This window comes from Pteropus vampyrus, unplaced genomic scaffold, assembly GCF_000151845.1.
Source record: "Pteropus vampyrus isolate Shadow unplaced genomic scaffold, Pvam_2.0 Scaffold304, whole genome shotgun sequence".
Lineage (NCBI taxonomy): Eukaryota > Metazoa > Chordata > Mammalia > Chiroptera > Pteropodidae > Pteropus > Pteropus vampyrus.
Genome location: NW_011889085.1, coordinates 282,832 through 295,569, shown reverse-complemented (window position 1 = coordinate 295,569; position 12,738 = coordinate 282,832). Strand labels below are relative to the sequence as shown.

Below are 12,738 nucleotides of genomic sequence, written 5' to 3'. Positions count from 1 at the left end.
CATCCTCCCACACGCTACACATGGACGCACCTCGAGGACTTATCCTAAGCAGAATAAGCCTGTCACAGAGGACGAATACTGTGATTCCACTCACAGGAAGTATCCAAAGTAGTCGAAGCCATAGAGACAGAACCTACAAAGGTGGCTGTCAGACGGGAGAAGGGAACTTTGTGTTTAGGGGCACAGTTTCGGTTTTGCAACGTAAAAAGCTTCTTGGGGTCTGCCGCACGGCAATGTGACTAGGCAGTGCCACGAACTGTACGCTTATAAATGGTCAAGATGATAAATTACATGCCATGTGGTTTTACCACAGTTTTTTGTTTGTTTGTTTGTTTTTTAAAGTAGGGAGCCAAGAGGCAGGGACTTGGAGGTGTTGATAAGCTCCTCTTATAAGGCAAGCTGTTAGGCAGCCCACTCCTCCCAGGGCGTGCAAACACACTTCGGGAGAACCACAGAGCGGGCTGCCAGAATCCGGCTGTAGAAACCCTGGAACGTAACGGAACTCAGTATTCGTTAAGTCCTCTGAAGGAAGAAAGATTTCTAAGGTTAGGGGGAAAAAAAATCCTCATAAAACTTTTAAATTTCTGAATAATACAAAACAAAATTCAGAGCAAAATAAACTACCAACTGCAAACTAGAAAAAAAAAGCTTTAAAAAAATTACACCCTCCCCCAAAAGACATATTTTCATTATACAAGGAATTAATGAGGAAAGCGTAGAGTCCTGATGGTAGGCAAGGGCCAGGAAATCCACAAAGACATGCAAAAACATTTGTTTAAACAAACATTAACCGTCTAAGTGTGCAGACACTATGCTTTTCACCTAACAGAAATAGGAAAGAGGAAACGCAACTAGTAAATAAATACCTGAGAAATGACCTGACACACTAATAATCAAAGAAATGCAAATAAAATGGGAGACCCCATTTCTCAGCTACTGCGTTCTACCTAAGATTAACAAAGAAAATGCCATTAAATGGATTCTCATAAACGTCCGAATGGAGTGTAAAGCCAAACAATTCTTTTGGAAAGAAATGTGAAAATACTAGCAAAAGCTTAGAAATGTACATACCTATGACATTGTAATCTCACTTCTGGGAAAATGGCCTTTGGAAATATGCCAAAATACATTTTTAAGAAAATACTGTTTCCCTTTGCAGTGCTATTGAAAATAATGGAAATGAAAATGAACCTGAAAACACCCAACATCTGGCTTTAGGTAAATCGTTCCGCAGCCACGGCAGCTGGAGTCCCCCCGGGCTGTGAGAGAGGGGTGCGTATCAGTTAGGTGCCTTTCTGCAGCAAGTGCCAGAAAATTCCACTCTTCTTGGCTTAAACAAGAAGAAATAGTTTATCGATCTCACATGTCAAGCTGTCTGAAGATAGGGCAGTCCTGGGGTTGGTTAATCAATAGCTCCATAATGCCACTGGGAGCCCAGGCCTTCCCTCTCTTTGCTTTGCCATCGTCGGTATGTCAGCCGCTTCCCTCATAGAAGCAAGATGCGGCCGCTCCCAGCATCACAGCCGTACCCATCACCGTGCCCCCAAACTGGCAGAGAACTCATTACTTCATGTGCCCCTGAAGATTCATCGTCCAAAACTGTGTCACGTGTTCTGTCCTAAGTCGATCACGCAAGAGAACTGGCTCTCAGGTGTGGTCCTAGACCAGCAGCACCAGCATCACCTGGACATTTGCAGACTCTCCAGCCCCACCGGAATCAGAAACTCTGTGAGGCCCACCCACCAGGTGCATTCAACAAGCCTTCTGGTTGATTCTGGCACAGCTCAAATTTGAGAACGGCTGACTTTGACCGAAATTTACCTCCTGGGCTGGGAAATGCTCAGCCCTCTCTAAAGCTCACGGCCACCGTAAGGGAACAGGGAGGCGTTCCGTTAGCAATGAAGGGGAGCAGTGTCTGTGGCCGGGCGCCCTCTGCACGGGAGAAGGCCCCTCTTCGGTGCGGACAGTGACCTGAGTCTTCTGGGGGTTCGAGGAAGTCAAAAAAGTTACACTGGCTCTTCCTTTCCACATAGTCCTCAAAAACATTTTTAGCAGTTAAGTATTTTCTCCAATTAAAATAAAAACTGAAAAACGTTGAGCGGTCTGTGTGTTTGTGTGCCTCTGCGTATGTGGAGTGATTTTTAAGGAATCAAGTTGCAGAGAAATCATGTAATATGGAAACAATAACAACAAAAAAGAACAAAATACACATATGTATAGGTAGGTATGTGTTTACGTGAATGTGGGCGTGTGGGGAAGGTTCTAGAAGGACACGACACACTTCTCGGTGGCTATCCCTGAGGAGGGGTGTGAAGATGGGGGTGGGGGGAGAAGTCGTGCAACGTCATTCTCGCCTTTACTGCCAAATGCTTCACTTTCTTAACAGCAGGGATGTATTATAGATGGCGTCTGTATTTGCAAACAAAAATTGTTTAAGCGACAACAACACTGACAACAAAAGTTGGTGAGGGGGACGAGGACCGAGCCTCCAGTTGCAGTTCTGGACTCTGCGCAGACCTTGGCGGTGTCTCCCCACCGCCCCTGTCTCCAAAGGGACGGCGCGGACGGAAACCCAGTCCCGAACGGCCCCTTCCCTTCTCAGGACTCGTGCGTCTCTTCGGGGCCACCCTCGATCTTCCCGGTAGGTTCTGACCAGCTTGCACGTGAGTGAAAGCGCCAGTTCGGTTTTTATAATTAACTTCGAATCTCAGAGCCACTCATTTGCTAGCTCTGCTAGAAAATTCCCTGGGCTCTGGAAGTTTGCAGTGGCCGACAGCCACTGCATCGTGCAATGTCTAGAAGTTTCCACCAGAGGTCAGCACTCGGAGCTACAGAACACTAGAGATGGAAAGAGTCGGCGCCACGTGGCCCGTCACCCCCCTTACAGATGAGGAAACAGCTTGGGGGATGAGCAGCGGCTGACGGCCAGCACCCGTCGGGGGGAAACCGAACCCTGAGCCTCCTTCCTCCCCGGCCAACAATTTTCTCATGACACAGCACCGACACTCTTCTTCTGAAACTTTAAGTGTTTACAAGTTCGGAGGTGTCTACATGCTTCCTGGCGTGAGATAACAAGGTGAGGCGTTCGCAAGTCACACCAGCAGATAGAATCAAATTTCCAGGAAGCTCTTGTATATCGACAGGCTACGTAACCCTAATGACCACAGCCAGAGGCTGCGGCTTAAGGCCACACACAAAATCGATTCTGAGTCCCTGTGGTTTTCTTGACCATGTGGTAAACTGCCCCTCTTCCTGTTTGGGGAGTGGCTCTCTCGTCTTTCCCATGACCGCTTCGCATGTGTCTCTGGTGTGTCTGTCCCTGGGCCTCTGGGTGTGCACTGTACGCCGCGCACTTCCGTCTGCGCGTGAGACCCGGCCCCGTCAGTCTGGGCACCTTCCTTGCTCTTTTTTACTTTCCCAGCATCTTCGTCTTTCTCGGTTCCCCCCATGTGGTTCTTCTCCACCTCCGGCCCCCGTTCAATGTCCCGATGTGCCACTCTCAGCCTTTCTCTCCCTTTTCTTTTTTTCTGGCAGTTTCCATTTCTAGTTCTTTTCCTCACTTGACTAGACATGTAATGGTGAATGTTTCTATTAAATGATTTTGATGTGTGCTGCGTTTACAGTTTAGAGGTTATCATATTTTATTATTAAAATTAACAAGTAGACTATTTCCTTAGAAGGCGATTAAATTTCTTTGTGCCTCTCCATGGGCCTTAGCTGATCATTGCTTTGTGCACCAGTGATGGTTCTCGAAAAAAGAAGCGAGGGAGGGTTTCTCCTCCAGCTGACATTCATCAAGACAGATCGTTCAGCCAGAGGGGTCTGAGCAAACATGCCGTCTCAGGGTACAAGAAAGTCAAAGGAGTAACATTGGCTCTTCCTTTCCACACATTTCTCAAAAATATTGGGATTGGCTTCTGGTCAAGATGTCGGAGTAGGTAAACGCTGTGCTCGCCCCCTCTCACGGCGTCGAAATTACAACCAAACTAGAGAACAGCCATCGTTGAGAACCACCTTAAGTCTAGCTGAACAGAGTCCTACAACTACGGACACACAGAAGAAGCCATGTAAAGACTGGAAGGAAGGCGGAGACACAGGACAGGCTGGTCCCCTACGTGTGGCCATTAAAAATCAGGAGGGATGTCTTGGCGGCAGAAGTACCCCCGGAGGAGTGAGAGGTCCTGTCTCCACACCGGGGTTCCCGGCCCAGGGCCCCAGTGCAGGGACGGGAAGTCCCCACCACCTCTAGCTGTGAAAACCAGCACGGATGGTGGCTGAGTGACACGGAGGGCAGCAGGAGTCACAGACTTTCCTCTTGAAAGGCCTGTGCGCCGACCTACCACTGACAGACTCGCTCGCTCTGAGCTCCTGCGCTGTGGCTTCAGCTGGAAAGGCACCAGGGACACACAGAGGGGGACTGAGTTGTCTGGCTTCAGGGCGAGGGATGGAGGGGCAGCTTTCTCCTGAGCAGAAGTGCTGGCAGAAGCCACTGTCCCTTTGTTGGGCACTCACCACGCCCAGAATGCGTGCACAGGCAGTGCCACATTGAGTATCCACAAACCTGCCTGACGCCGTTGGCCCCTCCCAGGTGATTCCCTGAGATCCTACCCCTCCCGACATGCGGCCGCCCAAGCCACTTCCATGGCTTCCCCACGCAAACGACCCGTCTTGGCTCATGACGCAGGCCTTCCTAAAATCTCTCAGAGGTCCACAAACCCCACACAAGAAGTATCTGGCCTCAGGGTGCTCCATACCCCTTGCTGAGCAGCCGCGAGCCCGGCACTAGTGGCAGCCGGTGTCGGTTCGTGGCTTGGCCTCTCCCAGGTGCCTCCAAACCCAGCACAAGTGGCAACCCTCTGCAGATCACTCTGTAGCTTATACCAAGTGGCCCCAGGCAGGGCACAGGCAGCAGCCGGCCTTGACCTAAAACAGTTCATCCCAAGAGGCCCCAGGATGCGCACACCTGGTAGCCAGCTTCTGACCACACCAGAGCACCACCTAACCACCTCCACAAACTACACAGCCACAGGGCAGACTGGACAGTCACCAGAGGCTCCCTAAAGTGAATCCTGCTCTGTAGGGTCAGCCCCTGCACAACTGCTCCTGCGCTGTGGTCACGCCGGTCCTCACCACCAGTCCACCTGAGGGTCGACATCTCCCATCGATGTGCAAACAGCAGCCAAGACTCAGCGACAACAGGAGCACACACGACCCACACAGGGCCACACCCGAAGCACCTGGCTCATGTGCCCAGGGAGTCTGTGCCACTGAGCCCCACAGGACACCTACTACATAGAGCCGCTCTACTGAGACCAGGAGACGTGGCAGCTCTGCTTCACACACAGGGACGAAAACAGGGAGGCAGCCAAAATGGGGGGGTAAAGAAACATGTCCCAAACGGAGGAACGGAGCAAAGCTTCCGGCGGGGGAAGGAGGTTCCGGGCGGCCAGGGCGAAGGCTCGCTGTGCCTCCGAACACATTTTAATACAACGCGTTAAAATGCTGTTGTATTTCTGTGTGGCCTTCAACCAAAAGTCGTCAAGCTCCTGTCCCCAACTCCGGCCGCGAAAGTGCTCTGGCAAAGATGGCTGGTGCCTGGACCACCTCACCGAGCTTTCCCACAGCGCGCAGCAGGGTGACTTCTCCCTGGGCGCAGGGCCCCTGGGCTTCCCTGTTCCCTCCGCTGCTGCCCCACCCCCCCCTGCCTGCGCAGTCAGCGATTCTTTCCTGGTACATGCTGTGTTGCTGCTGTGTGCCAAGTTTCTGTCATCGGTGCTCTGCCCTCTCGTCCCCTTCCTGTCCCTCGCTGTTCCCCTTTTTCTCGCTCAAGACTCTTAGACCCAGAGTGGTCTCGCACGCTTCACTAACCCAGGACCTCTGGGTGGCATCGCCGGGACCTTCTCAAAATATAGGGAAGGGCGTGTACATTCGCGGTTTTCCTCGCGAGGGGCCGAAAGCTTTTAGCGAAAGTTTAAAAAGTCAACCGTGTTGCTGCCTCCTAGATCTTGTCTTTTGTCTGGACCTTTCCACGCCCAGGTCCCCACCCCGCCACCTTTTCCGCGTCCCTTTCGACCTTCCCCAGGGCCCATTGCTCCCCGCTGCCTGGGTTCCTTTTAACAGAGGATGCGAATCTCGTGACCAAACCCGCACTAAGAAGTTAGAGGCTCCCGTGGATTTCAGACCCAAGGGGCTTGTGCAATTTGAACTCTGAGAGAAAACGTTGGTGGAGATGACACTGGAGTGGGGGGCACTGACGACGGCGGTGTGAGGGTGTGACTGCGGGCTCTCTGTGCGCGGACGGGCCGGGCCGGGCTGCACGGACGCGGGGGGTGGGGGGGTCGGGTCTGAGGTGCAGCAGGGGCCCCCCGGGCACGCCCTCCCTCCCGAGTCACCCCAGGGCCAGGCCGTCCTCTTCCGGTCGCCGGGTGGACCCAAACCCACAAGGTGGGAATACCGATTCTGTCAGGAGATGCTCAGGGCACCCCCAGCTCCCGCCTCGCCCTTCTCCCTCTCCCCGCCCATCAGGCCTCTCTTCTAATTAAGATTCAGGAATTGGTGACGCTCCCAGAAAAGGAACTTGGCGAGCTCTGGGCGCGAGTGTAGGGGAAGGCTGTTCGCGGCCCCTTTCAGTTTGCCTAGATCACTGCAGGGCTCTGGACATCTGTGGGGACTTGTCCACTCTCGCAGACAGCATGTGGCAGCTGCTGTCACTCGCAGCCCTGCTGCTACTAGGTAAGTCACCGCAAGGGAGCAGCCCTGGAGGCCCTGGGCTCAGCACAGACCCTTTCAGGCCAGAGATGGGCCCCTAGCAAGGGCTGGGACCCTTATCACACCTCTAGGACCAGCCGTCTGGGGCATGGAGACCAGGAGAAAGCTGGCTCTGAGGTGGGCGTGATCGGGAGGTAAAGGAGGACTGTGGCGTCTCGGTCACTTCACCCCCCCCCCGCCTCAGTGTCCCTCTCTGTACGCTGAAGGATACGGACTTCACAGTCCCTAAGGTCTGTCTCTTGCACTGTGACTTCCCAGGATTCCCCTCTGAGACTTCCCCCGTCACCCTTCTTGGGACTCGGGCTCAGATTATTTCTAGGGTTTTATTCAGGGAATTTAACTCCTGTCCTTAATTCGGGAGGTCAAACGAGGACCAAGGAGCATAGGACGTGGTTGGAAGCAGGAACTGGGCGGACGTGGGACAGGAGGCACAGACACGGGGCCCAGAGGGCTGCAGTGGCAGAGCTGTCCCCTCTGTGCGTCCCAGGTCCCAGGACGCGGGTGCCCAGGGCGGTCGGGGTGGAGGAGGGGCTCAGTCTACACTCTGGTCACCGTCATCTGCGCTTCTGCTCAGCACCCGTCTCTCTCTTTGTCTTGCAGTGTTGGCCAGCCCGCAACCCGGTGAGTTGGCTTCGGGGTCCTGGAGCGAGGCGCCGGAGGGCACGGCGGCCACAGGCGGCGGCAAATGTCCGCTGGGGGGAGTGCTGGTCGTGGCTGCCGGGGGCATGTCCCTGACACAGTAGGGCTTGGCCCCATGCTTCTCCGGTCAATTGTCCCCCAAGCTAAGATGCTCTCAGACCAAGTCACAGAGCAAGGCAGAGCCCCACACTGTGACTTCGCAGTGACTGCCCCGGCTCTGAGCCTCCCAGCTCATCTCCCTGCGCTCACCCACACCCTCTTGTCTCCTCAGAAGATCGCCCAAAGGCCGTGGTGTCCTTGCATCCTCAATGGGACAGGGTGCTCAGGCATGACAGTGTGACCCTCATGTGCCAGGGGGCCTACCCCCATGGGGACAATTCCACACAGTGGTTTCACAATGGAAGCAGCCTCTCAAATCAGACCTCCAGCTACGTCATCGCATCTGCCGAAGTCGAGGACAGTGGAGAGTACAGGTGCCAGACGGGCCTCTCCACGCTCAGCGACCCTGTGCAGCTCCAAGTGCACCCTGGTGAGTAGGTGAAGGGGAAGAGGGACGTCCCCAACACTGAGGGAAGTCACTGTCACGGGAGGCCCAGAAAGACTCGGGGAGAGCCAGAGACGAAGCCGGTGGGGGGGGGGGGGGGGGGGGGCGAGCACTAGGCTGAGGGGGTCTGTGGTCACCGCAGTGTCAGAGCCATTGTCCACGCCACCATCTGGCCGCAGGCAGCGTCAGAGGCCGGCACAGAGGCCGGCGGCCCAGTTCCAGGAATGGCGCTCACGCAGAGCATGGCCGACACAGACAGGGCTGTCCGGAGGTCAGGGCGTGATGCTGAGGCTCGGTGCCAGTTACTGCGCAAACTGACGAGCCTGTCTCAGCGCCCCGGCCTCCTTCTCACCGCCAGACACACGGAGCCCTAAGCTGCCCCCCACGCGGACCCTACGGACTTAGCGTCACATCTATCGCTCTCTGCCATGGAGGCCACACTCCGGCTCACACCTCCACAGAAATTTAGCAACATGATCTCTCTCCTAACAGAGACATATACACGTTCGGCCCGCACATGATCACGGAATGAAAGCCTTTGTGTGTTGCTAATGAGATCCCAGGCATCAGAGGCAGGCAGGGGAGTGTTTTGGAGGTGGTGGTGATGGGGCGGGGGGAGTCTTTCCTAATGTCCCTGGAGGCACAGACTAGAGTCAGGGTACCTGCGGTGCCACCTCGCAAACCTGACGCTACTCCATGGGGCCCACGGGTACGGCAGACACAGGCGGGACAAGGGGAGGGGCGGGGCCTGGCGCAGAAGGACCCGCAACAGAGCTCCGGGAACTCGGGCCCCTGCAACCAGCCCCCAGGGCCCTTTTGCCGGTGACCACGCCACTAGCCGACATGGTCCTCAAGCTACAAAGCTCCAAGGAGCAATGTCTATTATCGAGTTGGTGAGAGATGCCACCTAAAACCAAATAAAATTGGGAATTACCAACAGGAAGCACTAGCAAAATCAAACCTAGGAATTCCTAGCGGGCCTGGAACGTGGCTCCAGAAACTGGCTCAGCAGCTCAGTCGGTGAACGAGGACCGCGGGGTCGTGGGCAAACTCCCGAGCTTGCGCAGACCGCCCCGCTCGCCGCCTCCCCCGGCGCACTCCTGCCTTACGCCGTTTGCGCTTGCGCAGTGTCTCGGTCTCATCCTCTCTGGCCCTGCGGTCCTCTGATCACAGCCCGCGCAGCACTTACCACGCTGCACTGCGATTATTTCTGAGTCTCAGCTACAGACTCTCTGAGGTTGGGGTTGTGTGCCTTAGTCATCTGGTGTCCGCAGCCTGCACAGCACCTGGTATGCACCCAATAAAATATTCATGGAACAAACGTACAGGCAGACGTTTACCGACCAGGACAAGAGTGTCCCCCGAAGGCCAGCAGACCATATAAATACACTATGTACTTTTACAGCCCCACAGGCATGCTGGTGACGGCTCGTCTCTCTGCTGAGGCAGCCGGCGGTCATAAGGCGCACGGCTTTTGTTGATAAACGGTATCTCTTAATAAGTAACGGAGGTTGCCTTCTGTTTGGCACGTCTTCCTGGTAGAGAATTTTCTTCGTGTTCTACCATTTTTGTTTAGCATAAGGTAGCGGATTTTTTTTTAATAATAGTAAATGTCATTGTTTTGTTTTCTTATAAAAATCATTCGGATTCCATTTCAAAAGTAACGGGGAGAAAATTTAAATGACCTTCAGTCTCCCCCGCCCCGAGAAAACCGTTAATATTTAAGTGCCTGTACTTTCTTTTTTATATCCTATGCGTATATACTGTTTTCTGTTTGTTTGTTTTTCTGCATTCTATCTCTTTAACCTCACGTTGTCCCATGAACGTTTTTCGTCTCACTCTGAAATTTGTCTGCGGTATCATTTGAAATGACTTGGGTCCGCCTCCCGACCTGGACTCCATGTTCTCTCTCTGCGGAGCCTGGTGACTGGGCGACAGAGTTGTGAGAAGGTGTCCTGACGCTATAAGAACTTTCTCTTGTGACAGCTATGCTCAGTGATGAGGACGGCCTCGCAGAGGCCCTGTGGCCCTTCAGAAAGCACCAGCCATCCAGGGACTGACCAGCTGCCTATCTTTCTCCTCCTTGGCTTTGACAGTGAACTTGCTCACTCCTGAGGCCGCCCAGTGACCTCATTCCTCACTGGCTGCAGGAGTCTCTTCCACATCCCTTCCCGTCTGCCTCTCCTCCCGTGGGGGAGTGGAGCACATCCACATGTGGCACTCAACCCTGCGGCCGGCTTCTCACTGACCTCATCACTTAGCCTCGCGCTCTAACCTAGGTTCTGATCGTGTGTGCCTGTTCCTCTTCCCCATTAGACAAAAGGTCTTGTTGTCGCTTGAGCCCTCGTGCAGGGCCCAGTCAGCTGTCCACCATGTGGGCTCTGGCGGCGAGTGTCCCCTTCGCAAGGCTTTGTGCTGATCAGCAGGCCTTCCGGGTCTGCGGTCCCTTTGTGTCCTTCAGCCTGGCTGCTGCTCCAGGCCCCTCAGTGGGTGTTCCAGGAGGGGGAGCCCATCTCGCTGCAGTGCCACAGCTGGAAGAACGTTACAGTGCGGAAGGTCCAGTATTTCCAGGATGGCAGAGGCAAGCAGTTTTCTTACAAGAACACGAAATTCCACATTCCAAAGGCCATGCGCAGACACGGAGGCTCCTACTTCTGCAGGGGGATCATCGGGACCCACAACGTGTCTTCGGAGGCTGCGAACATCACTGTTCTAGGTGAGCGAGGTGCAGGCCTGCGCGGCCCAGAGCCCCGCACATGGGGGGTCGGCCCCCACTGCCTAGCCCACAGGCTTCCTTACGTGGGGCTCTCAGAGGGGCCGCTCACTCTGCGGTGTGACAGCAGGAGCAGAAGCCACCTCTTCTTTCTTAGCCCATTCATACCACGCCCACAGCGCCATGTGTCCCCGCCATGCTTGCCCGCCTTTATCTGTGGCTTAACCAAGAGCCAACCTGGCAAGAGCCCCTCACTTTGTTCTGCGGGACTGTGGCTAATCCGCTGAGTCTCTGAACCTCAATTTCCTCTTCTGTACGAAGACCTGCTGATACCTACCGGGCACCCGTCGGTGTGCTGGACACTGCTAAGTGCTTCCCTACATGCACCTCCTTTGATGGTCACAGGGGCCCCCCACAAGGAGGGGGGGTAACACTGACTCTACAGATGAAGTAACTGAGGTAAAAAAAAAAAAAAAGGGGGAGTGGCAATCAATTTGTCCCTAAGGTCACACCAGAGGATCAAAGCCTGTCTATTTAACCACTAGATGAATGAAAGAATTGGACAGGCACCAATGTCCTGTGGTAAAATTCTGTCACCTAGGAAACGTCTCCAGTTTCTGGGGTGCACCCCCTCAGGGTCAGCAGCCCACCCCACCTCCCATGGTGGCTGGCCTTCCTGCCTTACCAGAATTCCACCTGTGCCCAGAACGAGGCTGCATTGTAAGCAATTTACATGCAGGAAGCGGCAAGATAGACACACACCTTCTGAGATTTTAACAAAACGATGCCATAATTTGTATATAAAATAACTTTGTTACAATTTAAATGGAAAGAAAAGACTCTCAACCGGTTGCGGAAAGAGAGTAGATAATGAAGCAAATGAAGTAAAACCCCAAACAGCACAGGGAGGTAAAGACTAGATGAGAGTAGTTTATGCTATCCTGGTAATTTTTTTAAAGTTTGAAATTAAATCAAATTTAAGAGTTAAAAAATTGAAACTAAAAATCCACTCCACCTGATGTTAACAGTTTACAGACCACCCCAAGGAGCGGCTTTTGAATAACAATGTCAAGGGCTAAGAGAGGGTGCGAACAGACAAGCCCCGCCTCCTTTCCTTTGGGGTTATTAGTCATTGGGCCTCTGTAGAGAAATAGTATCAATTTTCTGCAAATAAGTAGCATATTTCAATGATTCAACTTTTCAGATTTCCTTTAGTGACAATGAACAAAATGGGGTGAGAACAGTGAGTATAATTTTGAGATACAAGATAAAGTTACTGAATTAAGAAATAATGTTCTCACAGCAACTTTGACAACTTCTGTAAATTCACACAAAACCCAGCGAGTCCCTGGCTCCTTATTCCCGGTGGCACGTGTCCATCAGACAGAGGATGCCCTTGCTGAGTTTCTGGGGAGCTGTGCTTTGCTCAGACTGCCAGAGTAGTGAGAGGACTCCTGTCTCTTAGCCCCTGGCTCTTGGCAGCTGTCACGAAGGCTTCCCAACGGGGACCTGGCTGTAGATACAAATTTCTGCCTCACCAGCTGTCATTTTCTCACGTTCCGCCTCTCCCCTTAGGTCCGGCAGTTCCCTCCATCTCCCCACTCTTTCCACTGTGGCCCCAAATCACTTTCTGCCTGGCGATGGGACTCCTGTTTGCAGTGGACACGGGGCTGTACTTCTCTGTGCAGAGAGACCTTCAACAGTCCCTAAGGAACAAGAGGTATGGCAAAGTCACATGGAGCAAGAGCCCTGAGGACCCATACAAGCAATAAAAGCAGCATCTCTGAACCTCGCTCTGGAGTCACAGCCCCATCGTCCCCAATGCTCATGGCTGGAAGCAGCAGGAAAGTGACGCCAGAGTCCAGGCCCAGAGTCCTTCACCCAACTCTATTTTCTCTTGGTCTCAGATGGAAAGGATGGTCTTGTGATAGTTTTCTTAATCGTGATATTTTTATTGCTCAATCTGTTTTTTTTTAAATTTATTTTAAATTAAAGTTGACATACAATGTTATGTTAGTTTCAGGCGCATGTGTAGGGGCTCCACATGTATGTACCCCACTAAGCCAGCCAAGGG

The 12,738-nt window shown here is 53.3% G+C and overlaps 2 protein-coding genes across 5 annotated transcripts in view; one reads left to right on the top strand and one right to left on the bottom strand.

Annotated features, from left to right (window-relative positions):
* The window catches only part of LOC105303406 (low affinity immunoglobulin gamma Fc region receptor II-like), a 47,402-nt gene that overhangs the window by 18,953 nt on the left and 15,711 nt on the right, over nucleotides 1–12,738 (bottom strand). The window lies entirely within an intron of this gene.
* On the top strand, nucleotides 6,594–12,617 carry LOC105303404 (low affinity immunoglobulin gamma Fc region receptor III-B-like). 2 transcript variants are annotated; one of them, XM_011377028.1, is made up of 5 exons: nucleotides 6,594–6,732; nucleotides 7,369–7,389; nucleotides 7,682–7,936; nucleotides 10,413–10,667; nucleotides 12,240–12,617. In XM_011377028.1, the coding sequence occupies exons 1-5, from the start codon at nucleotides 6,693–6,695 to the stop codon at nucleotides 12,434–12,436; spliced, it is 768 nt and encodes a 255-aa protein (XP_011375330.1). In that variant the 5' UTR covers nucleotides 6,594–6,692; the 3' UTR covers nucleotides 12,437–12,617. The 2 variants fall into 2 exon arrangements, with proteins under 2 accessions (XP_011375330.1, XP_011375329.1); XM_011377027.1 differs by having other exon boundaries at nucleotides 7,679–7,936.